At 43.3% G+C, this 27,203-nt stretch overlaps 2 protein-coding genes and 1 long non-coding RNA gene across 14 annotated transcripts in view; 1 reads left to right on the top strand and 2 right to left on the bottom strand.

Moving 5' to 3' along the window:
• Positions 1-1,406: 1,406 nt before the first annotated feature.
• LOC126541714 (cyclin-dependent kinase 4-like) lies at positions 1,407-13,610 on the bottom strand. 2 transcript variants are annotated; one of them, XR_008614808.1, is made up of 4 exons: positions 12,975-13,610; positions 8,866-9,511; positions 7,300-7,740; positions 1,407-3,609 (listed from the first exon to the last, which is right to left on the bottom strand). XR_008614808.1 is itself a non-coding variant. In XM_050188613.3 (3 exons), the coding sequence occupies exons 2-3, from the start codon at positions 9,484-9,486 to the stop codon at positions 7,372-7,374; spliced, it is 990 nt and encodes a 329-aa protein (XP_050044570.1). In that variant the 5' UTR covers positions 9,487-9,511; positions 12,975-13,610; the 3' UTR covers positions 1,407-7,371. The 2 variants fall into 2 exon arrangements, 1 of the variants encoding a protein (XP_050044570.1); XM_050188613.3 differs by having other exon boundaries at positions 1,407-7,740.
• LOC126541715 (uncharacterized) lies at positions 12,416-13,997 on the top strand. The gene is made up of 2 exons (XR_007601711.3): positions 12,416-12,900; positions 13,617-13,997. It is a non-coding gene; the product is annotated as an uncharacterized lncRNA (long non-coding RNA).
• The window catches only part of Alh (coiled coil domain containing protein Alhambra), a 55,825-nt gene continuing 42,479 nt past the window's right edge, over positions 13,858-27,203 (bottom strand). For all 11 annotated transcript variants that reach the window (XM_055076865.2, XM_050188606.3, XM_055076869.2 and 8 more), the window contains 3 exons: positions 26,279-26,544; positions 23,176-23,271; positions 13,858-15,149 (listed from right to left, as the gene is read on the bottom strand). In XM_055076865.2, the coding sequence (XP_054932840.1) occupies positions 15,009-15,149; positions 23,176-23,271; positions 26,279-26,544 (503 nt within the window). In that variant the 3' untranslated portion in view covers positions 13,858-15,008. The remainder of the gene's footprint in view (positions 15,150-23,175; positions 23,272-26,278; positions 26,545-27,203) is intronic.

Genomic DNA, 27,203 nt, shown 5'->3' with positions numbered 1-27,203 from the left:
CATTTCCAGCGAGCCCATGACGCCACCAGTAGTATGAACCAGGCTATATTTGCATAAAGGCCTTATTTTCATGTCAACAAATAGAATTTCAACAGGCATACCTTTATGCAGCATTAACGAGGGGAGGATAAATGTGTCTCTGCAACATATCTGAGTGATTTCAATCACCTTCATGCAGTCCTATCAAACACACCTATGTACAGCCCGAGATGAACGGTGAAAGGGCAATGTTAAACAGTGTGGAAAGCTGCTCAGTCTGAAAGGGTTTTTCCTACAAAAAGGGCAACGAGCTCTTGCACACTTTCACATCATCACAGACCGTTCTGAAATGTGGGGAGGAAGAGTAGAGGGAGCAGCTCCCACTTGTGACCTATTTTATGCGAACGGCACGGCTTGCACCTCACATAATGTTTTGCTGTCAGAGCCAGATCAGTTACCCCACCCTAGAGCAAAACAGCAATTTTGCAGAGAAACCAGTGGCCTTGCAAGAGGGCCATGAAAATGACCTCTCTCAGGTAAGATCAGATATAGTTAGTTTGTCTCAGGTTTGGTCCTTGAACAGGTTGGCACACATTAACTATCATGTATAGTTGTTAGGAAGTGAGGAACAAACAACAAAGAACTCCAGGCAATTGCTAAACAATCACCGTTCCCTGAAGATACACCTGCTTTCAGCCTGACACTGACATTGCTGCTTCTCACTGCTTTTATTTTGAAGACGGAAGAGCTTGCAATATTGTACTTGTCCTGTGAGTGGAATAAACAGGAAGGTTGCCAAGGTTGAAGACTGGGCGTGATGGTATAGCATATTAGAGGTTCGATTGCGCAACATTTTGACGAGACACACAGAAGAGAAACACACACTACAGAGCACTCTGTGGTCTGTGTTTCTCTTCTGTGTGTCTCGTCAAAATGTTGTGCAATCCAACCTCTAATAAACCAAACAGGAAGGTGCAACACACTTCACAGTGGCATCCCTCACGCTAGCAATAGCCGATAGGGTTTTAGAGGGGCTGTAAAATACCCTCGTTAACTAGTACTTCAGTTCCGCATACATGCATTAACCTATCGCTGAATAGAAAAGCCATCATCAGTGAGTCCTAAGCATAGCACACTTGCTGGCTAAGTTTTGACTGCCTATAGCCCTGTAATAACATCTCAAAACTTGATGCATCTTGATGAAAAAAACAAATCCTATGTCCAATAAAATGCAGCAGGAAATAGAACCCATGTGTGTGACGCTCTGAAAAGGAATGCCCAGTGGCTGACTCACAGAGACTGGTGCAACAAGTCTACAATATTATTCTAATAGGGCGGCAAATGAAGGATAAACCTAGGCAGCCATCAGTTTTAGGCATCATGTTTATGTGCATAATTTCTTGCCTAGATGAGACCACTATAACAACTCCACTTCGTTCCCCATAACAAGGCCTTCACAGGACCTGTTATATCAGGACGCTTTTATTCTGTCAAAAGTCACATCTGGTTGAAGGCACCATTGCAATGTGTCATCACATGAGCTGCTCACCCTGTCAGCATATCCGATGCACCAAAAGTGGTGATATGTATACAATGGTAAAAAATTATCTGATATAGCAATGTTTTGATATGCTGTATCCAAGATAACTAAAAAACGCACATGCTCATTGCAAACATGCAAGCATACCATAAGGCACAAGTATGAGATGAGTATGGCACATCTGAAAACATCTTCAGCTAATGCACACTTCTTTGTACGACAAGAACGAATATAGTATACTTCAGCACAAGAAGTGTGTCAGCAGCTAGACAAATGCAAATGCAATTTCTCTGCAAATGCTAGACACTCTGGTTTCAGAGCTGAGCTGACATAAAAGGAACATTATGCACAATCTGCATTAAATGACAACAAAATAAAGGACAGCACCAATTCATTGATAGATATCATGATCAACTGCTGCTACCTTTAGTAGGTAGTAACACATCTGAGTTACAGTTGGCAGTAATTTTCTGCTAACGTAAAGTTCTCGGACCATCACGGGTGCTACTGTAGATCTGAATAGCAAATTCATAGCTGTCGCGTCGCATTTGTGACTGGCTCCAAATATTATGTGCACACTCTTTAATGCCTATCACAGGTGCACCCAACATAATGGTCATCAGTACCTGCAGATCTGCCATGCAAAGAATGGCAGCTCAAATTTCAGCCAAGCCCTTGCAAAAACCCCTCACTGGTCATCAGGTGACCAGTGAGGTGTCACCTAATGACTTTCCTGCGTAGTGAGCCAGGAAATGAGTCATTGACCTCTTGCTAGTACCTATGCTAGCACTCTATTTTCTGCACAGTGAGCCCACAGCAACAGTAGCATGTCTGCAGACGAGCATTGTGACAATGAAGGAAAAAGGTGAGTGTGGCATAAATTCATTGCTAATGGTGAAGTCCAATGTTCTAATGGTGAATTCCAATCAAGCGGACTGACTCTGTGAGTGAGCAATTCTTTCTGCAAAAGAGCAACGCCTCCTCATCCACGAGTGGAACAAGACCTATGTCACCAGAGTACAGTGTGGGAGCGGAATGCTCTACCAGACTCACGAGTTACTCAGGATACCCTGCTTGTCGTCACCCACTTACACTGTTCACTGCCATAGTTCACCGCACTTAGAGTTCTAGAGATTCAACTCAGGGCTGCCACTATTGAGCTGAAAAAGCAATGATGCATGCTGGGACGAGTCATCCATGATGTCCACCATTACTACAGAAAACCACAACTACTGCAGCGCCACCAAGCTCAGTAAGCAATAAAACACCGAAAAAGCGTGCATGAAGGCAATACAGCACACAGAATTTCATTTCACTCCGTGGGTTTTTGCGGAGCAGCTGTAACTGTTTCAAGGATCAAAATCTGCTCCAAATAACTTACTGGAAAATGCGATCGTGCCCTCACTCTACCATTAAAATGCACTTGCTCCAAAAAGAACAGAAAAAGTTGTGCTGACCCTGCTAATGAAATCTGCCATGAATCACTTAGTAGCAAGAAATAAGTGAGGATTACGAGCAGAGAATTAAGATGCGCTTTACACACAGCAATTTTCACTGGGCAAACAGGAGCACATTTTTTTGCTCGAGAAATGCTTACATGAGGGCTTGCACTGGCATTGGAGGTACCACCAGGACCAGCGCATATGTATATCTGCATCACCATTACGAGAAAAAAGAAATGAAAGCAACGACAGTGGGAGTGAAATGAATCCACGGAATAAAAAATAAGATGATGCTGGGTATATATGAATGTAACACACAAATAAAGACGTACTCATAACATGTAAAATGTACCCTGCTTGACAGTGCGCAGGATGATATGTAACTCAGACACAGTAGAGCGAGGGGTGCACTCACTCAGCAACAATACAGGAATAGCACCGGTTAAGTATGAGTGATAGAAATCATTGGAACAATCAACAGCCCACTCTAGTGTCTTTCTCGGATATCAATTACAACTCCATAAACAATTCTGTGAAGGTAAACACAAAACAGCATTATGCAAAATGTGTTTACAAGTTGGAAAGTGAATTACACCTAAGAGGAACATCTCATCTTCATTTCCTGTCTTGCAAGTTTAGATAGGGTACCTGCAAAAACATCAAATGATTGCAGATCTAAGGCTGAGGCAGACTTTTAGAGGTCTAAATGATAATTTTTAAACATTTATGATTACATGACCTCCCGATGCATAAAACTACAGGGAGGGACTGACACAAAATGGACACTGCACACGCATGTAAACAGGTAGCTACAAATTGCTAAATGCGATAACTGCTTCTCTTTAGCTATTCTCTACTGACCTTGGGCAATCTAACAGTTAAAGGGCCCCTGAAACACTTTTCTAACTAATCATGGAATGAGTTCACAATTAAAGGATGTCACCTCCTGAATCTCCCGCTGCAAAAAATTTTTGAATCTTTCAAGTGCAGTTATCGCACCTTTGTCGATCTTGGAAGATGACAAGGTGGCAAAAAAAAGAGTGCCACAGTGGAGGGACAGGCAGTGAAAAGATGAAATGATTTTTGTCTTTTTGAGATCACAGACATATATATTTTTCATTTATTTAACTAAATAATTAGCAACAATAGTATTACCGAGAACATTCTCATGATCACGAAATCAACCAATAGCTGTTGTCGGGACCGGTTGGTTGTGATGACGAAATTGCAGAGGCGAGGGCAAGTGATTTTTCACTGCTTTTGACATGAGATTGTAAATTTCCTGCTGCATGCAGTGCAATGCTTGGCTCACATTATTGTAGGGGCCTCTTCTACAGATTGGGAATGTTTTCTTACTCTGTTCAAAATGTGTTTCGGGGTCCCTTTAAAGTCCAGTTCCAGTCAACTTTGCACCACTTTGTATCGTGCAGCACCACTTTGTATTATAGATATGTGGGAATGCACACTAACAGACTCTTGCATGAGTTGCATGACCTCTTGGGTTAGCTTTCGCTACACACACACTTGGTGGTGCAGCAGATGTGGGGAAAAAAAGGGGAGAGGGAATGATCCACATAACGAGGATGGCGATGTGGGCTTGTTGATTGATCATCATGGAATGACATGTAGTGTAGTGCAGCGAAAACAAAGACACAAAAGGAAGCGGAACACAGAGACAATCGTTACCTTTCATGGTTTTTGAAAGAGAATTGTTTCTCTGTTCTGTTTCTTTGCATCCTTTTCTTCACTGCACTACACTACATGCCAGTCCATGATATGTGTAACTTTGAGGACACAGACAGCAAACAGCTGTCTGTGTAGTCTGTGTAAACAGCAAATGCATTCCAATTTGCCTGACTTCGTTCACCTTATTGCTTGTTTAAGACTGCCTCGTGCCCTACAGCATCTGTACGAAATGGAAGAAAACTGGAGCACTATGCTGTTTTAAACAGTTTCACTCCAAGACATTCTCAGTACTTCATGCGGCAGTGTCTCTATATAAGCTGTTGTTGAACACTTGGCATCAAAATACAAGCATGGCAGAGAAAGCACTCAAGGCAGGCTGAGGTCAGGGAGAGTATCAAATGCCACCACAAAAGAAAATATTGGCTTTGTCCTGGACATTATTATGCAAGCACCAATTTGTCAAGTTGCTGACATGTCAGGGCATCACAACGCTGGAAACAATTTTATTATAGGCAATGAGCTTGACTTCTCAAACGATTCTGCTCAATGTGTTCCACGGCTTTCCACCCTCTATCAAAAGCCCCCCATTCCTCAGCATACCATATCACTGAAGAATTTTCCACTCTTTGAGAGTGAAGCAGATAATTCTTTTTGTTTGATTTTCAAGTTTGGTTTGGTGCTATAAATAAATAAGGTAATAAAGATTATGCTTTTAAGCAAGCAGAGCGATGGCATCCATGCTTCAGCATTTCCAAGGTGTGCTCCCAGTTGACTACCTTGCAAATGTATCACTGGACTCTTCTCCACACAACTCTCTTGAAATATCTCTGGCATAAATTTGAGAGGAAAACAAGGAGTGCTGACAAAAGGAGTCCTGTACTACCAGGACTACACTTCAGCCCACACCTCAGGGCTTACTAGTGCAACAGTCCCCAATTGCAGGCTTCAAAGTGTTTTCTGCCCATGCCTTTCCCCAGAGCTGGTCCCCTCCCGCCTCCATTTTCCCGCTACATGAAGAAAGCTCTTGCTCGATTGCAGTTTCTATATGTAAGTGAAGTTTTTGATTCTTTCGAGTTCTTAGGCTTGCAACCTGACATGTTTTTCCCACTGGAATGAAGACACTGTAGCACTGCCAGCACAAGTGTGTTACATTAGAGGGAGATTATGTTGATAATGAAAGCTGAAACGAAAAATCTATACCTGACAGAGCTTCAGCCACCACTGACCCCTCATATTTACCCTCAGTGAGAAAGACAAGGGCCTGGCACCTTGCTATGCTGCTCTTTGGCACATTGAGGACTGAGGGTTAAATCATGGATTGGCAATGAGTGTGGTAACAATGGCTGTGTGCTCTTACAAAAAAAAAAAATTTTGCATTATATTCGTAGCTTGCCTCAAGACGCGGAATGAGGCGCATGTCTGGAGTGGCAGTTACAGAAAAAGACAACTGTTATATGTGCGAATACAATGCATTCTAATGGCCAGCAAGCAATCAATAATTATAGTAATACAGCAACTGTACACAGTACAGACCCCACTAGCGATTTTCAGAACTCTTGTACAAAACAAACCCTAGCAGTGGCCTGATGCAAGTTGCCTTAACAATAACAGTTGGCCTACATAACAAAAATGCCGTCATATCTAATTATGCTGTGTAGGTTATGCAGATTAGAAATGACATCGTCCAACGCACACAGTCGCAACATCTTCAGATCCAGCCCTCATAAAACACTCTACGCCATGCGGCTGGTATAGGCAATTTTCGTCGCTTTAAATCTTGCTGTCTACTGACAGTCCTGTAAATGAGCTGCAAAGCCAAATAAGGCTCGCTCATGCGCTGCCAGAAATCTTGCATGTCAATCATACATGTAAAGGTTTAAAGCCTAAAGACAAAGGCACTTTATGCATCCTGGAAGCTGGCATCGCATCTCCAGGTGTTTCTGACAGCTGACAAGTTTGCTTTCTCATAGCCGACCTTTTCATGTTGTCTCCAGAAACCTCTCGAGAAACTAACTTGCTCTACATATAAGCGTAAGAGCTCAGGTAAAAAGGCAATAAAGTGCCATCTTGACATGTACAGAAATTATTTAAGTGGCTAGTTCATTATGATCTTCAGGATAGCATCCCTAACTGAGCTATAATGAAGACAAACCACATTTTACAAATGTTAATAGAACAGAGGAATCCCCTCATGCAGAAGCCGAAATACACACTGTGCGCCATGCAGAATTTGCCTGAGTGACAAAGAGTGTGAAGAGATTCTCTTCATTTTCTTCATTTTACTAGTTCATTGCTAGTGAAATGGAACTAGGGAAGAGAAAAATTCACTATATTCATGTCATGGTTATGAAATTAGCATTCACATTTCTACCGAACACATCCAAAAACATATGTTCAATTCTGTAACAAAACCATGATACACAGCTACCAACAGCACCACAAACATTCTAAAGCCACTGCTTGCTTGTGTTCTAGAATTAAAAGGAAAATAATAAAAAGGCTAAACAAATAGTGCATCCGAATTCATTAAAAGTAGCTGTGGCAGCTAGGGGAGGTTGCCAGGTCAAATCCACAAAAGTAGACACAAAGGAGACTTGAGCAATAATTTCCCAAACTGAAGGGCAGCTCTAGTGACAAGAATTTGGAGATCACCTTTCCCTTGCCTCTGTGCATGTGCTGCTGCAGACGTCTCTCAAGCACGGGTGTCTGCCATACAGTTTTATATCAGGACACGGCGACTTCATTAACGTCTGCCAAGCATGGGTGTGACAGAGCAGCCTTTGCGGTGATGCGACGGTGGGGGCTGAAACGCAGCATCTGATGCAGCAGATCGATGAAGGGACCTTCAAGTTGTGGCACTGCTTGCTCCAAAGAAGTTCCAAAAGTGCTGAAGTTAGAGAATGTCTGCCTTGAAACAGCAGCATCTGCTGGCCACTCATCTGCCGGTGGAAGTCCCATGATCTCTAAGATACGCGTAAGCTGGTCTGCCTCAGAACGACCACCAAAAAGAGGCTTGCGGCGTGCCATTTCCGCCAAGATGCAGCCGCAGCTCCACAGATCCACTGGTGAGCCATAATTTGCTTGAAGGAGAACCTGCATAGATTTTACTAGCTCATTAAGAGTGGACAACACGCTTTGGGCAAGCTGTCAGCTCAGGGAAGATAGTGAGAGAGCCGCATTTTTTAACCTACATGCTCTAACTGGAACACAAACTGGCGCAGTTTTTCTCGAACTACAACTGATGATCTGCAGGACAACATTGAGTGTCTCGTAGAACAATTTTATGTTAATATCTATATTTACTTGCATATTTAGTTGCTGTTGTTGACGTACGTGCTCGTGTGTCTTAGCTCTTCTCGAATATGTCTTTGTTGTACATGTACATTTGCTATCGAATGAGTCGCGCATGACCATTTGTTATCCGGTTAGAATGCAGCCCGGTGACTGCTTCTCAATATCCAAGTGCCATACTCAGAAATGCATCCGAACTCTAGACCACTTCTTGGCTCAGACAAGCACAGCACAATGATACTTCCCAACTGAAATAAATGGTCATAGTGCATTAATACCATTCCCTGGTAATTTTCATATTCAGGCCCTTTCAGAATCTGCTCAAAGGCATTGAGCGGGAGAGATGCATCTCAAGCAAAAAATCATCTCAAGAATTTCTAAGAAATGTTACTGACATGCATTAACAACATTAGCAAGAAAGGAGCATAGTATTGAGGCAACTTTGTGGATGAAAGGTTATAATATTGCTTTCCAGTATAGTAGCAGCAAAAGCCATCAAATTGCAATTGGTCTGCAGGCACATTCGAATATCTCTGCTGCCTCCACACAATTATCAAAAAATAAAATAAAGATAATTTGATTTCTTTACAAAGGCAAAGTTTGATGCAGTGCCCCAGATGTAGCAAATTGTGTGACAACAGGGATGGTATTGATTCAGTAGGCAAAGTTCCTTGACGATTCATAGGTGCCATCTACCTTTAATCTACTTGCTTTTGCCTGACTGTGCACATTTTCTACTGCAAATAACAATTATATTTACTGTGTTCACAAAGCAATCATGATATCAGGATCAAGGAACACAGTAAGCAAGACAAGCTTTTCAAGCCACTTTCATTCAACAAGTCCCAGATTAAGCATCATATATATACAGAGCAACATCTATAAGTGTCCTACATGCAAAACAAAGACAAAGGCAAGCACACGCACCTCAGGTGGGCGGTACCACAGCGTGACCACCACAGGCGTCAGTGACATTTCCCGCTCATAGAGGCGAGCCAAGCCAAAGTCAGCAAGCTTAAGTTGTCGCTGAGCAGTCACCAACACATTCTGGGGCTTCAGATCACGATGGACAATGCGATGCGAGTGCAGAAACTCCACTCCCGTCAGCAGCTGCTTCAGAAGCCAGGCAATGAGCTCAGGCTCAAGGCCTGGTTCAGGGCAGCGCTCCAAGAAACCTGCCAAGTCCTGGTCAATGTGCTCAAAGACAAGAAAAAGCACCAGCTCCCGTTCCAGCCGATTGCCATGGCAGATGTCCAGCAGACGCACCACATTTGGGTGCTGCGCAGCATCCAGCTGACGGAGGAGGCCAATTTCACGCAGCGTTCCAGTGGGGATGCCTTCCTCGTTGAGTGATACACGCACTTTCTTGAGGGCAACAAAACGTCCTTCGTTCTGACGGTCTCGGGCCTTGTACACAGTGCCAAAGGCACCTGTACCAATCTGGGCAATTTCTTCATAGGCATTGCCATTGGTAAGGACTTCCCCCGCCATATCTGTCAGGGAAGCATCAGCAGCTGGCCTTGTCAGTGGTGGGGACGGTGGGGCCATAACACTCACTGGTGGTACAAGAAATCTGCAAGGATATCAAGGTATGAGACTGGGCTAGATGGCATACCATCATCTTACACAGCATGGAATCAGACGAAGGACACAAAAGTGGGAACATAGACAAGCATTGCTCTACGTCCCCTCTTTTTGCATCTTTTGTCTGGTTCCACATTGTGTAACAAGCTGCAAGGACATGTATGTTGCTGCCTTGTTAAGATGACAAGGCTGAATGCACATCTGTAAGTATGCCAAGCCAGGATATATGGTACATGATGCAAAGGCTGTACATCTTTTGCATTTACCTGCTCCTCAGAACATCAGTAGGCATTGCCTAAACCCTACCCTACATATTATGCGACGCCATGTACGTGAACAACAAGTGAAAGTCAGCTGCTCTACTTAGGAAAAACCTCACGCACAGTGTGTGAAATGCACAGAATAATGACTAATATAAAACGAAAACGTCAATAATTCTTGACTACCCAAATTAGTTAATCCTTAATTATATGCTGTTCAAATAGAACATTACATTAACTAAGAGTGCATATTTTACATCACTTGCACCAAATTATATGTGGTGACAAATAACTGCTCATCCTTTTACCTGACATGACATACATAACCCATTTCTTGAAGGTGCAGCATGTGCGATTTGACAGACAAAACCTGCATAGCAGCCTATATAGCTGATGCCACCATGTTTCATGCTGAGCTAGAGGATTGAACAAATTGATGCATTATACGACTGTATTAAGCCTTCTAAAAGTCATTTCAACAAATCCCTCCTGCACCTGTGCCAACACAGCTTTTCCTCATTAAGTCACTAACAACTTATGCTGGTCTGTGCACATTTTATCAAGCTTGACAGACTAGTGCAATAAAGGTACATTTAAAAATGTCACACTATATATTTAATTTCTCGTTTTGCTTCTTTGCCCCTCTGTTTACCCCATGAAAGTAGTTGTTTCTATTGGCAAGTGCACATTTTTCTTCAGTCATGTTCTTACCTCACCAATGAGCTTTCGTCAAACCCTCAATTATATTCCATAAAATTGGCATTCATAGTGTTTAGGATGGACAGTTCAGCTAGTAAATATTTCATCATAAGGTAATAGAGCACTGCAACAACAAACATCAAGAAAGAGGTCGCATACAAGTGCTCACTCACACCACAATTTTCACTACGCACAAGGAAAAAATATATAAAGACATATCACACGTCACATGAGTTAATTACAAAACAAGCAACAAAGGCACACAGGTCAACAATGTACATCATTGACGATGATCCTAATTTTTCAGGCATGTGCCTTTCTTGCTAGTTATGTACTTAGTGTATGTGACATGCAATATGCCTGTTCATTTGTGGAAGAAATAAACTAGGAAGGAGCATTACATCATGCGGGGAGCCTTCACAAGCCAATCTCCATGAAGGCGCCCCTTCAATTTTTCTCCTTGAGAAAGTTCGCCCAACAAATGACCCTGCTCAGCGGACTTGTCCCAGTATGATTGGTTCATGCTAGGTTTTAATAAGTGCACACTTGTTTGGGTGCCTCACCAACTAATCTGAGCCCATTTTCTCCTGGTATGTGATATGTGTCATGGCAAGACTTTAGTGTCCGAATCATTGCCTTTGCTTCGGCAAATGACAAAACTTGAAGGTGAATGAGAAGAAAGAGAACTAAGGGGTCCCAATTTTTTGTTAGTCGCAACCATATGAAGCCAATTACTGAATGAAGCCAAGGAAAACACAGGTGGAATTATTTGTAGTTTTAATTGAAGTTTAGAAATGATAAGCTAAAAGGGAAAACAATGTGAATAAAAAGAAGCTAGCTGCCAATGGGAGTCGAACACACAACCTCCACATTTCTTATGTGTTGTACTACCAATCGTTCCATAGCGACGGCTGTTTCCATGACCACATTCTTAAGTCATAACAACAGCGCCATGGTTAATTAACCCACTAAACCACTGATAACAATACTTTATTTGTAAGTATTGCTGGCCCTACCATATGTGCAAGGGCTGCAAAAATGTGGATGTTCCTGGATGTCAGCAGAGTATCTGATATAAGATAGGAGTGAGACAAGTTTAAAACTGTCATTCTGGAAATAGATGGACGTTTCTGCCAGTTCCCTCCACATTAAGGCTCAATATTAATTGCTTTTTTACTTATTAAATGCTCAGTAATGCTTCCTTTCTTTCATTTCCTTTCTTTTTTTCAATTTCTGTGTGAACATAAATGTCCTAATTTATCATGTGAATATTTTTTAACAAGAATTTATGTATTTCTTTTTGAACTACTTCATTTAGTAAAAGCTTACTCTTTTTTGATGTATGTATCTGTGTGCTCTCTCTATACTTGTGTTCATTGCAGTGTTTGTAAATTTTCAGCAATTCTTAGCGCTACTGTTAGCCTAAAAAGCGAGAAATAGGAGTAGCTGTAAACAAACAAGCTGTGTGGTTGATGTAGCATGGTCACAATGCATATAAAACTGACATATGTACTGCCTAATGCAGAAAATATGGCAACAAGCACATTAATGAGTTCATAACTCAAGATATGCCCGACTGTCATACTTGGTGTGCACAAAATGCTATAAAATGTGAAGGCGGATACTTAGTGTACAAGTCCTTCTTTAAGATCAACTGCAAGAAACTTATTTTCGTTCAAATTTCAGCCTCAGCACAGCTTCCTAGTGAGTATATTTCGGAGTTGTTAAATTTTAAATGAAATGGTTGAGGAGTCTGTAGCAACATATCACACCTTGGATTCACCGCACATTTTCTCTCAACAGTTGTGTTCATCTCACTTTAGTGAAGGCCTCAATTTTTCGCTTCATAAAGAGCATTTGTAATGCCACCTTTGGTCTTTCACATTTTAGTCACCCCCCCCCCCCCCCCCCCCCCGACAATCCTTTATTTTTTTGCAAGTTTGGTCTGTTTAGCGATAGCTGCAGTTCCTTCGCGTTTATATTTTTTTTCTTTTACTCCTTCCGGGGTTGACGAAATAATATATTGAACCTTGGACCGCTTATCACGCTTTTAACAAGTGCAGAGAATACGCTCAAATTATAATTTAAATGTAGATGGAGGATCAGCCAAACTTGACGATGGTCAAGTTGCAAAAAGCAACTTTAAATACAAGCTTTTATTTTGTTGTTGTGGGGAGTAATCTGTTCCCTTATTGACTATGCAATCAAAGCCATCTCAAGTTCTCACGCTATCGCTACAGCGCTAATCAAAGAAACTCAAATCTCAACACCGCAGCGGAAAGAGAAAAAGACGAGGCGCGTTCTCGCAGCAAAGCTGGTGCCACGGCACCCCGACATGTTTACCGGCGGCTGCCGGCTACTCGGCGCCGTGGTGCAGTTTCTACAGCTAAATTTCACGTAAAATGCAGACCCGCGTAAGGTAAGGCTTCACGCCGTGAACCCGATTTTGCCCAAACTATGTTAGTAAACAAACATAACGCTCGCGTTACTTACCGGCGACTGGCAGGTGCCAAATGTTTACGACAGAGCGCTTCGTTGTCAGGTGTAGTTAGATTGCGGACGTACCAAATAGCCGCAAGCACTGCGTATATCTTCGCGGAGAAAAACAACGTATTCACGCAGTCATCACTTCGTTTGTAAATAAGTGCAACTATCGCGTCGTTCGTCAAGAGCAAAACGCGTGAACCGGCACACACTCCATGATGCCGATCGCGATGAGTTTTGACGAGCCGTTGAACGTACGGTCCGAGGGCGCCGCGTCTGAGCGTCCAGGCGCACACGGCAAAGTTTCGTGCGATTAGTGCTTGAATAGCAGAACAGCAGGCATGCTAGGATAACCCGGGTTTATCAAACGGCTTAAGCTTTTTTTGTTGACAAGCGTATCGTATGTGCAATATCAAAATTAATCTTTCTTGCATCTTTATCCTATCAACTGTATTACAGAACTATGTATTCCATCTTTCTTGGTTGAAAAAATCTTTGCATAATTTTCGTTATAACAAAATTGATTTAACTATTTTAATTGTACCACAGCAATACAACACTCATTTTAGTCAGAGCTATACTACTTTACTATAATTCACTGCTATTCTGAAGTCTAAGAAAAGTGAACTGTTTCCTGTATTTTTCCTGTAGGGGTGCGCTGCTTATGTTGGTAAACAACGACACAATCGCTGTGATTGCCTTCATTCTGGCAACAGTATTAATCGTCCTGAGAAGATCCCTTCGCAAGATGGTGATCTTGTGCATCATCTTCCCAAGTATGCCGATGCTGACTCTGGTTGCCATCAACAGTCTTCGTCCTGGGGCCGAATTGCTGACGAGTTTGATGGTGATTTCAACCATCAGCTACTTCCGACGCAAACTGTTCTACAACTAGAAGAAAGCCGCATAAAAATGCCGACGTTTATTTACTATTTACAAGACATGCAGTTAGAAGAAAAAAAATACTGCACAAACAATACATATTGTCAAAATTAACAGAAATGAACACTTATGCTACTTAAAAGATCTCAACGTGGTTCATTGTCTTTTTGTACAGGTTACACAAACAAAAACAATTTGAACATGAACTTTTGTACAGTGTAATGGCATCATTGCAGGACACATGCCAAGGGAGAAGGTTTTGATAAACACCTGGCTGAATTTTCCAATTGAAGAAAGAGGCCAGGCAGCTAGAGGCCAAGGTAACTTCAAAGGCGACCATAAAACACCAGACGGCAACTCAGTTAACGAGGGAACACAGAGAACTGGTGCGTGTCGGGACGAACGGCACTTGTACAGCTTGTGCCGAGGAACGCCTGCATCTATTTCATAGCTAACACCAGTTGCTGCAAAGTTCCTGCTCATTCGGGGCATGCCATAAGTTAATAGGAGCAAGACTCTCACATCACAGGTAAATATACAAATATACAAGACATAGAAATAATTAAAATGAAGAGTAGCCTCTCCTCTGGAAAGTCCCTTTGTCTTTTGCAGCATGAGCTGACACGTGAGATGAATTTGCACACCTTCAAATGCCAGCCAACCTGATGGCACACATGAACTGAAACAAGCGTCCAATATGGCAGCAGCTGCCACAAGATTAACACCAACTCTGTACTGAACACAACAGTGAAAATGGGAAAGGGAAAAATCGAGCTATGCTGCGATGCACGAGGCAAAGGCTTGTAGAGCTGTGCTCATCCTTTGCTACGAGTCAGTCTCTTCGTTTCTTCTTTCGACAGAGGCAGACAACGAAGTGGTAAAAGACTTGTGTAAAACAGTCTCCACTGAGCGTAGAGTTGAAATGCAGACATCCCAACCAGGGAGAGGGAACCATGTTGTTAATCTCTGAGTTGCGATGAAGTATAAAACAATAAAATTATATTATCAATGACTTTCCCTGCAGTCTGTTCGGCTACGAAGCCTGCCTGACAATCAGGGCATAGCTCGTCCCAAGTGCGAACAGTTGACAATGCTTCCTTGATGTACAACATCATGAGAATGTATCCTGTACAAACGGCGCTGAAATGATGCATGTGGCTCCTAGCTATTGCTCGGCTGGCGAGAGGTGGACAGTGTGGAGCCTCGATGCGATGAGTTCTCGTTGGAGGGCATTCCTTCTGGGTGCCCCATCGCTGGCCGGCCAGGGAAGCCATGCTGTGATGCTGCACTCAACTCGTTTGCCTGCACACACGACAAGTTGCACTGGTTTAGCTAATGCGTGGCTAAAGTATTAACTGTGCCACCACAAAGGCGACAAAAGCTGATGAAACAACGCAATGTCAATCAAAAAGCAGGTACAGTGTAGCGAGTATTCAATTGACGAGTTAATATGTGGCAATAAAGGAACAGTAGGATCAGTGCACTCATGTGCATTCTTACAAAGCAGATGTGAAAGCCTGTCACACTACTACGAACCTTCAAGAAGACAGCCCTGAAAGTTTTCTTTCAGTCTTGTGTGCTTGTTTCCATATGTGCCTTGTCTTAATTAGCACCATTCAACTTATTCATAAAAATAATAACACTTAGGGACACACTTTAAAATGTTGTTACAGTGGCACAAGAGTGCCAGTAACATAAATGTCTGCATGTGTATTGATCTCTGCGTACTAATGTCTACATAGATTTTGCCTCATATTTCACATTCCTTTTGCTAACGACTTGCTGAACTACTGTATTTACACATAATTAACACAACCACGAATATAATGCAAGGTGGACTTTCGGTCTCTCAGAAAAAGAACAAAAATATTGGTTACTGAATATTACTATGCAAACAGGAATTATTAATACTACAGAAACAGGAAACAACACAGAAAAGTGGATGCCTGTAGGCCTTTATTCATTGTTACTAAGTGAAAGGGTGAGTGCTGAGATATTTATTACTGCCAGTGAAAACGGTGTTGTTGTCCAAAACGTCCACCAATGTTATAGGACAAACATTACTTCAGAAATGCCCGCGACACAATTGAACACGGTAAAGACTTATACGGACTGCGCGTTGATGCACCACGCAATTTCGAAGACAGTTTACTTGATGGCAGTGTTGGCAGTGTTGCAGTGGCAGTGAGGCAGTGTTGTGCAGGCTTACGCCTGCACAACGCTGCCTACCTTCTTACTCAAGGTTGCGATTAATATGTCATGACTAGGGGTGTGCGAATATTCGAAAATTTCGAATATTATCATATATTATATTTTTAACATTCGTATTCGATTCGAAAACTAGGTATTTTAAAATTTTCGGATATTCAATTGGATACAAATATTCGAAACAAATCGAATATATCGCTGGCCCTGCGGGAGCAAACATGGTTCTTAGCATTTATTTCTATATAATCTAAAAAAGCATGTCTAATTTTGTGCTGAATTTTGCAAAAATATTTGTCTCGTTGGCAAAATTTCACCTGTACAATGTGCTTAGCCACTGGACGACTAAGCTTTGCAGAAAAGCCAGCCTCTCAGAAGCAAAAAACACAGGTTGGCGAACAGTGAGGGTACATTGTTAAACAGGTTCTATCTCCAATCCTGAGCTTACTCCTTGACGGCAAATGCAATGAGTGACGACTGGTACAGGGTCAAATGCATCTGAGTTTACGGGAAATTGATGCGGTATAATAAGGCACAGAAAGGCAAGAACAGACAACTAACAGAAATTATTCAATTTTCCAAAGCTAACATGAGCCAAATCACAATCCTTCAGTATAATGGCTTACTAGTTTAATTTTTTACCAATGACAATGTAATTGCAATGTTCAAACATGTTAAAATAAACCAACTTGCTAATAAATCCTTGAGCACAGATAGCATTATTCTATATTCAATTTACAGTAGAACCTCGTTCATACACGTTATTGAAAAAATTGGCTGCGTCTTAGCTCAGCCAACACTGGATATGCAAAGTGAAAGCTTGGTTTAGCCTGGTTAAGCCCTGGTTTCACTTGGTTAACCTTTGATTTAGCTTTAATTATTATACTTAGGTATACAATCATCGTTAAGCCAGTAATGACGGCTGTGCCTAGGTTGGTGGCTAGACATGACTGTGATTAAATTAAGCTTGGGTAGACACGCATCATTCGTCGGTGCGACACCTGTTGCGCCACAGGGAAAGCAGAAATGCTAGACATGCACAGCGTCGAAGCACAAATAGAGAGGGCACGAAGGCGGTCGCTACATTGATCTTGTTGATGCGACGCCTGTTGCATTCCAGACCCTCTCCAGTGAACCAGCTCGCTGCGCGATAACCGTGGGTTAACCGCGATAACCACACTAACCGGGAAAATGTATGATCTGAAGTAACTAAAAAAAATTTGGCAGACTCGCCTATTGTTGGAATCTACATAATGTGAAGCATATTGCGGATCATTGCGGTACGAGATGTCGACGCGCGTGGAGCTGGTGATGCTCCGGCGGCCCGAGACGCATTTTGTTGTTTTCCTATTGCGTGGTGACGGGAAACCGAAACAAAATTGCGCTGGTGGGCGACACCAGATGCCGCCGAAGTGACACGTGATGCCCACATTTGTGCCGCCTGCAGCAGGGAACGGCGACGTGTTTGAATTATCGCGTACTAAAAGCGTGCAGTAGGCTACTTATGGCACTACAGTCCACAGGCTGTAAAACAGATAGGTGAAGATGCTTGTCCAGGGTGTCTACCAAGTTGACATTTACAAATGCCCAGAGTTTTCTAGGTTTTCACCGAGTGCCTTGGAAAATTCCCTGAGTGACACAGAACTTTGTTTTATGTCAAGACGGGCTGACACCATGTCGCCCGTTGGTGTCAATCTCTATAGTTAGCATGTTTAAAAAAACAACAACTTAATCCAGTTTGAATAGTACAGAGTAGTTTACTTTATTCAATATGAAAACAGAAGGGAGGGGTCAGTAAAATGCACAGTGAATAAAATATCGTCGAAAAAAAGAAAATGGTAAAGCCCACTGCAAGTCGAGTCAAACAATTTAAATACGAATAAACAGAGATACATACAGAAGCAAATACTTTTTTATACGAGCTATTTAAAAAAGAAATTATGAACTGATAGCAAGCTCATTGGTATGAAGCCTGAACTTTCTCACAAGTTTCTCTCTCAGCAGCTAGAAAATCAGCCTCAACTGTCCTGACATACTCTCAGCCCGCGCACAATGCCCCAGTGTTGTGTTTCACTGCTCTAAAGAGTTTATTTTTGTTTGGATGAGGGACATCTGTATCTCGGCGCCAACCAACACTGTTTTTTGAGCTGAAGTTCTTTCAAAGAAGTGGTGGCACACTTCCTTTGCCGTTCATTCCTCAATGTGTTGATCATTTCTGTCCTCGTCCTCCTAGTTACCGCCGCGTTCGCCTCACAGACCATTTGAAGCATCCTCTTGATCAGTTGTACAGTCAACGTCAGATCTTTCGGACTCCTTAGGGGTAACGAAAATGTCCGAAAAAATGAATGCTAGTCTCTTGCGGCCCTTAAAGGCTCAAATTGCCACAGGCACCTTCAAAACATCTCCGAAGACCTGCCAGTACACTTATTAGGCATGTTGGTGCTTGTACTCTGAGAGGAGACGGTGGGTGCATGAGTGTATAATTAAGGAATACAGTAGAACCTTGTTGATGCGTTCCCGTTACATACATTTCCACGGTGCCAATGTTCGCAATCAAGAACACAAAAAGTGACCCCATAGAGTCACACTCACTTTTTGCCGGTTAATACATTCCCTGAAAACACGATTTTTGGGCACCGACGTGCAGTATGTCTCCCAACAGCGATCGTACGATACGTTTTCCGGCTGCTAAATCCCGTGTAGACAAGAAAATGTGCGAGGCGTGCATGATCGAGAACAGCCTATAGCTGCCCGCCGCAACAGCTTCGCCACAATACTCGCCCGCCCGTCTTACATCAAAACGCCAGCGCCCATTCAGTTTCTCATTTCGGTACCAGCAAATCTTCTCTAGGGTTGCCACACACGGCATTCACAGCTATCACCACCAGTCCTTTTGCGATGAGCATCTTCGCCTATATGTTTCGCAGCGCGTGGCTCCGTTGGAAGCATAGCGATGCTCTTAACAGACGATAACCAAAACGCACTGTCGTTCCCTGCTGCAGACTGCAATCATATACATTCTCCAGCCGCTAGATCCCATGTGGACAAGAAAAGGCGCGAAGCACGTGCGATCAAGAACAGTATATACCTGCCCGTCTCACGTGCAAACGACGGTGCGCACAGTTTCTTATTCCTATAGCACCAAATCTCCGCACGGGTCGTCACCCGCCGCATTCACATATATCGCCATAGAGAAAGAAATTCAACAAGAGGGGACACTCGGCGAAAACTGGCAACAGGAAACACGTCACGCCTAGTGTTTATCCCATTCGTTAGTTGACGCGAGCAACGGAAAAAAAGAATGAAGTGAACTTACAGACATTATATTTTTTTATTCTTTCCTGCTAAAACTAAAAAGCTGTGCGTATAAATGAACTTATACTTCGCAACCTATTTTTCTTGTGTTGCCTAGCAACAAGCTAGCGCCACGCCAGATGCGCCATATGATGCGTGAAGAGCCAGACGTGCCACCGAAGTGAGCGAGGCCGGCTGCACATGTGAAGTTCGCTTGTTCGGCGAACCGTCTCTTTTGGATGTAGCCTGTTTGTTGGGCTCCCGGCATTTTCTTGCGTTCCTTCTGCATTTCGACACAGCACCACTGCACTACTGGACTACGGCAAAGTGACAAATTTTGTTTGACAGTCTGCAACGCATTTCAAGCAAATTTAGGCTTATGGCACACTACCGTGACTAGTGACGCAGTTAGCGAAAAACAGCTCGGCCACTCTGGCACAGTTAATTTGAGTTAATGAGTCGTACTGGGAGATGTCTGCGACGCTTTCTATGAGCCCCAACATTATTGCAACTTATTTCGGTAGTTTTTGGGCATGCTTGCCGCACACGGCTTTGTGACACAACGAAAAGCAGCTCGACCGTGGCGACGGTTTCGCATGTACTGAATCTTACTGGGAAAAGTTCATCACGCTTTCCCTGACCCCCACCATTATTGTATTTCGCTACTTTTTGGGATACTTCTGAGGTACGCGCACCGCACCCGGCGTTGTGCAGCAGTTAGTGAAAAGCAGCTCGGCTGTGCGCCACAGTTTGGCGTGTACTGAATTGATGCATTCTCTGACCCCCGAAATTATTGTAATTAATTTCGTAACTTTTGCGGATACTTTTCAAGCATGCTCGCCGTGCCTGGGGTTGTGAAGCAGTTAGCAAGAAAGCAAGCCGGACGTGGTGACAGTTAGTTTGGAGTGTCTGAATTTTAGTGGAACAAGTTTATGACGCTTCTTATGGCCCTGCAACAATGTATACCTTCTTTTGGTACTCACTCTTGTCGAAAACGCGACGAGCAATTGCCAAGAGTGATAACACAGGAGTGTGTTGCTTGTGCCGGCAGAACGCGCAAAAGATAACGTCGAGGAGCTCAAAAACCAAGGCTCGAAAGTTCTGTCTTCTGAGCGACTGAGAACAAGGCACCCACGAATTTGTCTTGAGTAAGAGTAGAAGGCATTCTGCGAGCATGTAAAATGGTCTGGCATCGCGTGGACTGAGGCCAAGTTGTTTTGCAAACGTGCCATCACCCGTGTATTGGTGCTCTTAAAGTGCAGGAAATAATGCCTGGGAAGGGAGGAATGCTTGAAAATCAGATGTTTTCTTCACATCTTATGGCATTGTTTTGGATTTGCTACGAAATGTATGTAAAAGTGAATTTATCTGTAATTCCACCCATTCACCACTTACACATGTTTCGCCTCTACATGCAGTATTCCTGTTAGGTCTACCATATTTACTCGCATAATGATCACACTTTTTTGTAAAAAAAATTGACGCAAATTCAAGGGTGCAATCATTACACGGGTTAAATTTTCCGGGAAAAGAATTTTTTTTTTCTTCCTGCATTTGGTGTGGGATCACAACAGGTCAACATGCAGGTGGCTTCCACTGTAACAGTGCGGGACACCAAAACAAAAACGGCGGCCGGCGGAGCAAGCCGAAAGCGATTTTTTTCTTCTCGCGAGTACATTACGCGCATTGAAACAGTTTCTTCCGTATCAGTAATGAATAATATCATTAATAGCCATGTCCACTTTGAGGGGATAGAAACAGAGATGGGCGCACTTAGTTGCCAGTGACATTGAAACACATGGTGTGAACGCTGCGGAAACTGCAGCATTTGTCTTCACTACTATCCTAATACGTCACGTTCCCGCTAAGGGTGGGCGAATATCTTAACTGTGTTACAAGCATCGGTGTGTATATAGGGTACACTTCTAACATATCAGTGTAAACATGGCTACTATCGTTGCCGCTCACGATTTGTTGTGTGCCCACGAGTGCAGACAAGAAGAATCGAAAGGCGCTTTTTTTGTTATTGACCAAACCATTATGAAGCCTACAAATAATAAAGCCAAGGTAAGTTTGGTTGTAGCTTTCTTTTTCATGGAAGTGCCGAAAGTGATGCAAGGAATGGAATGGGACATCTGCTTTAGAATGTTTGGTGCGTGCAGACCGCTTGGTATGTCTTCGAGAGTCGTTCGTGTAGCATTCGACAGCATTCAACAGATGGTAAGCGCGATCATCATTAGCTAGACTTGGCACACGACATATCGCTGCGACAAGTCCGGGGTGCGATCATTACGCGAGTGCAACCATTATGCAAGTAAATACGGTATACGTATACTAAAATTATGCATGCCAGTAATTTACTTTTTTTCAGCTGATGGCATTTGGTGGAGCTTCATACGGCAGATACTGCTGCTTACCTGGTGCCACAACTTTGGATAAATGCACAAAAAGCCTGGAACGAGCATTTATACAGAGCAACATAAATATTTCATCATTTCAGAAGATGTCTTGCGTTTATGAAATTGCACATGGCACAGATTCGGTGGAGGCTAGTAAAGGTCGTTCACAATCATATTTACTAAATAATAAAATGATTTCACGCCAAGGCCGCGCGTGGTTGAACAGTAGAAGTGGGGGAAAGAAAAATAATAATTTTCGTGCCGATCATCAGAGCCGGCGTGGCATGTACCAGCTGGCGTTCAATACACGCGGGCCCAGAACCGAAAACGGAAGGTGTTAACCCCATCTGCTTGGTGTGCTACAGTCAATTCGGCCGCTGGGCTTTATGGGAGTGTCCACTTTTGTTGAATTTCTTTCTCTACGCTATCGCCACCAAACCTATTGCGATAAGCATCTTCACCTATCTGTTTTACAGCGTGTGCGCAGTGCCGTTGATAGCGTAGTGAATGCCTTTAGTAGGCGATAATCCAAACGTGCCGCCGTTACCTGCTGCAGACTGCGATCGTATACGTTTTCGGCCGCTATGGGGAACCAGCACTGCCCAGGGAGGCGCTTGTGAAAAACGGCCCTCAGCACCGCAAGTGCGAAAGAGCCGTAATTTTTAGTGTCCCAAATGAACGCAGGGCCACAGGGAGCCCATTGCTTTTACGTTCTACAAAACCGTAACCTTAGCAAGTTTGGTGTGTTTTTATTTTTCATGTCTCTCAGCATGAAAATTGAAATTGTGAAGAGGATATGATTATACAGAACGAATTTACTTGTGAAAGACGCCCTAGAAGCGTCTTGCACAGAAAATTGGGAGCCATCAGTACCTTCCAGCATATACTGCCAATAGTGTTATGGTATGGCTTCAAAAGCAGCAGCTGACAGTAAGAGTTCTTTCATAGAAAAAAACTTGAGAAGGGTGAGAACTGTAAATTGTTTTCTATGTTGAGAAAACAATATGTCACAACAGCAGTTCAGGGTTTCAGCAAAATACAAGTCAGGAGCGGAAAACCTATGAGCGCCGGCGAGCATCAGGGTGGCAAGGTGCCTACAGGCTATCAAAATCAACCAGAGACTGTTTGCTGGCCCGTCGCAGGCCTCACACAACTTTATTTTCACATAAACCCAGTTGCAAACTTTTCTTTTTCTGTAATCAGCATGCAGGCTTATAAAGGATATTGGATATAACCAGCATGTTACTTTGTTATAACAAGATTATATTGTCCTATGGTATACTGGGCCTCTAATTGTGGTAAAAGTCACTTATTTACCCTTGTCGAAGTGTAATCACACAATCTAGTTTTGTGTTATATTTTCCTTTGGTGTTCTTTACAGCTTTCATTGGGCATAGCTTGTGTGGCTTGAGCACTTTTAATGAACTTGCCTGGTGTGGCTGGTGGTCAGTGGATGGCTGAGCCGAAGAGGGAAAACCAAGGGGGAAGCCCAGTGACACACCAGAGTGCTTCTCCATTGAAGAGCCCTGCATGTTTCACACAGCAAGACATGAGCACGAACAGACACAAGTCACACATACAGTTTAGCCCTGCAACAAAGAAACTGCAAGAAAATGGAAAAATATCCTTTTCGCAATAATTTTATTGTTGCAAAATGAGACAGCAGCGACAGGGAATGCATAGCAAAATTAATGTTTGCTGTGAAAATTCTGTTAGCCTGCTTTGCTTTGCCTTGCTCGAGGCTATCCAGGGCCACGATTTCGTACTAATGCCTTCCACTCAATTCTGTGCAACACTTATCCCCGGTTCACGGCTAGCTGATCTCACTGGTAATGTGGGCGAAGCATCGCTCTGACCAGTGATGAGACACAAGAAGGAACCGCATCGGAAAACGTATCACTACAATATTGCGGCCCACGGCCACATTGCTCACAGCACGAAGTGCACCCCGCACATTGGTCAGCAATATCGGCACTGCGTCGACAGCACTCGCACTTGCAAATTACTGTATGGCAACACAGAATCTGCACATGACGCATATTGGGTGGCACTGAAACCAACATGCTTGAAGCAAGGGCCGTATTATTGGACAATCACTTTCAGAGGCACTTTCGTGTGACTAGTGCAGTATGCATCGCATCTATGAGCAACAGCATTCTTGACATAGTCCCAAGCACTCTAGCTTATCGGAGTGCCAGGAACGCTGTCGCCCATGTACAGACAGCTATGCGTCTGCCAAATCTCCCGAAAGTGATCAACCAAGAATACGGACTCACTTTTCAATCATGGCAAAAACATTGCAGCGCATGCTGTGACCACCATCTGAAGCGCCAAAAGTAAGTCCATGTTGGCGAGACGTGGAATTTTGTTCTCACTGCACCTCACAGGCTGACTTCAACGCACACCAAGCCACAGAGTACACACCATGCATGCACTATGCACGGTACTCAAAGCGTCATTACTAGGCTTGTGAAGATAATAATTTCCATCGAATACTATGCTATTCAATATTGGCTTCGCTTTGAGTTTCAGGTTAGAAATTTTCGATGTATTAGAAAGAAAGAAACATTAATTTTAAAACGTGCAATCTACAGTTTCGGTGAGCAGATTGCATAGCACATGACATGGGTCACTGACACTGTCATGCCATTGACCATGACATGGGTCATGGTCAATGCCAAATACGAAACTTGGAAAGCCAAATACGAACAACTCATTTAGAGTCACCGACCGATTATTCAGACTTGTTAAATTACCCAAACACCCCTGTGGTACCACCATCTTCTCAATTCAACTAATGTATAATGGCAACCAAAGCTTCAAACATCACACACTGTTTCGCTAGACTTTTCAGACATAATATACCCACACAATGTCGAAAAAATAATGGCCTTTAAGTCGGTTCCATTCAGGTTGACTTCTAAACTCTCATTGCCGTGGTGGTTGCTTAGCTTTGTAAGAGCCATACAGCCACTAAAGAAAGAACTCCATTGACTCAGCGCCAAACTGTTACTTTGGTTGCCAACACCCTGCGAAGCAGCACTGTTTAGCCCTAACAACCAATGCAGTGCAACCATGATGAAAATTGGCCTCCGGGGTGGCAGGTGGCAAACAGTCACGAGAAGTTTGCCGCTCATCGAGTGGCTCATCAGTGGTTGGGTTTGAGATAACGTGCACAACTGAAGGCATTAAAAGCGGCATTCAGGTCCACAGGCAACAATTCAGGTTACAACCAACAAGGTGACAATTCATGACATTGCAGCAATGCGCTACACATATTGAGCCGTGCAACGAGCAAACATCAAATTTCAAGCAGGCTAAACTAAAACACTGAGCGAAAGTTTATAAGAGAATTGACTGTCTGTATGCTGGTGTTGCAAATGATGTTGCACAAGCGTTTTCGCACAAAGATAACTGAATAACAGCACCTTGAAAAAAAAAAAAAAAATGTCGTCCTTCCAGAAACGACACTCCTTCGATTTTTGCAAGGACTTTGCTTTTTAGTTTCGTAAACTTCTAGCTGTTGGATCGGGGTCTTCAAAATGATTCAATATTACTAGTATTTGCTTAGAATATGTCAGTACAGGTCAATGGTTAGGCAGCCGATTCGTTTGAAACGGGCACAACAATATGGTGGTCATGAAGAGTTTTTCGTGCCTCCAATTGTTTTTGGTGCTCTGATTTTTTGCAAACGAAATGGCACCAGCTATGCAAGCGTGCTTAGCAGTACTGTATTTACTTATGTAAATGCAGTACTGCCCTTTCTTGCTCCTGTCCTTCCGATAGTTGACTAAATAAGCAGCTGACACCTTCGAAATGCATATGGCTTGGAATGGCAAGTCCTTTTTGAACAAGACTGGCCACATGTAGCATAGCAGCCTCAAATCTTGACCATAGTAGAAAGAAAATACTAACCACAAGGAGATGGTAAAAGAAAATGACAATAATCTTCACGAGATATTTCACCCATAATTGTGACTGGCAGTCTTTAACACTCACAAACAAACCAATGTTTGATACAGACAACGGATGTCGTGAAAATTCTCGACTTCTTGGCAACCAATGCACATAGTTTGGAAGTTATCATTTATACAAAGTGCATTGTTGTGTTTTCATAACCAAGTTCTGGCTGAAGTTCTCAATGCATGGGGGTATGCGCAATTGCTGAAATGGCAAAGCCCTCTCCACTTTTTTTCTCGAGAGTGTCGCATGTTAGCCCTGCAAGCTTGACCAAGAAAGCACTCTGGCAACGGCATGCCCACTGTAGCTTCTACTGAACGTGATAGTACATTGTACAAATTTCGGTAATGGCTATCAACCGACTTCATTGATTCGAATGCTTAAAGTATGCGAATCAACATGGTAGCCATTGTACACCACAAAGTGGGGATTCAACCGCATGCCTCACAACGCCTCAGAAAGCTAGGCAAGAGCTAAGTTAATCCAAACACACGCATGTGGCCTGAAACTAGACGATGCAGCCGCGAGAGGTCAAAACTCAGGACACAAGGTTGGGCCAGAAATTTCACACACCACGGAAGATGTGGGCAAATTTGCCCTCGTGCCAAAACTCATGGCCGCCGCCGCATTGACTTCTGCAGCAGAGGCATGGGACACGAGGGGCATGGGAGAGCTGGATGTGGGGACTAAGGGGGGCGCAACTCCTTCTCTGAGGGGACCCATCAGGCGTGCGCTGACAGCCAGCAGTTGGTCCCTGCGTGCCTGCAGGCCACTGATGCGAGATTCCAACTCCATGTTCTCCGAGCGCAGCTGATGTAGGCACGACAGCAATGATGCAACTGCAACAAGTAAACGCAAGCACACATGCATTGTAACTAATGCACATGTAGCTAAGTGCCGAACGAGAAAAGAAAAAAGGTGCAATTTCTCCCATAACGAGAAACAGTGATAAGACAGCTGGCAAAATATTATGCGCAGTAAGTCTTGCACTCTTTAGTACGGCATCATTAGGAGTAAACATTTGCAGATGCATGCGAGCAATTCCCTTCCGAAAATAAGAACAGAACCTTAATCAGTGGTGACTCTTATCCAAATAATCTTTGTGTAGGTGGTGTTCCTCAATGGTGGAGAAGTGGAGAGAACTAGTATTTCTTCCCTGTCCTGTTCAGCCTTTCGCTCTTTGCAACTGGCATCGTTTATATTGTTTTGCCTCAGCACTGGTTTATAAATAAGAAGCAGAGCATTGCATCAGCCACGGCGCCGAGCTGAAATGACATGGCGTTGGGCTAGTTGGTGGCCCTCAGAAATAAATATGTTGTGCACAGAATGGACACCACACAGGATGAGACATTGTTGTCCATCTTCTTCTGTGTGGTGTGCTTACCGTGCACGCACATTTTTATTTCTGAACATTTAATGAGCACTCAGTAGGCCTGGCGCAGTCTTTGCTAGGCATTGCCAGAGTGGCTGAGAGGTGAAATTCTTTACTAGCAATCTG

The sequence above is a fragment of the Dermacentor andersoni genome, chromosome 2 (assembly GCF_023375885.2).
Source record: "Dermacentor andersoni chromosome 2, qqDerAnde1_hic_scaffold, whole genome shotgun sequence".
Taxonomy (NCBI): Eukaryota; Metazoa; Arthropoda; class Arachnida; order Ixodida; family Ixodidae; genus Dermacentor; species Dermacentor andersoni.
This window is presented reverse-complemented; position numbering and strand designations above follow the sequence as displayed.

What these genes read in the sequence shown, in the direction of transcription:
- LOC126541714 (XM_050188613.3), bottom strand. Translation starts at nt 9,486, where the DNA reads ATGGCCCCACCGTCCCCACCACTGACAAGGCCAGCTGCTGATGCTTCC. An exon ending in TGTGGTACCGCCCACCTGAG is followed by an intron (nt 7,741 to 8,865) that starts GTGCGTGTGCTT and finishes AAATCTATGCAG; the next exon opens with GTTCTCCTTCAAGCAAATTA.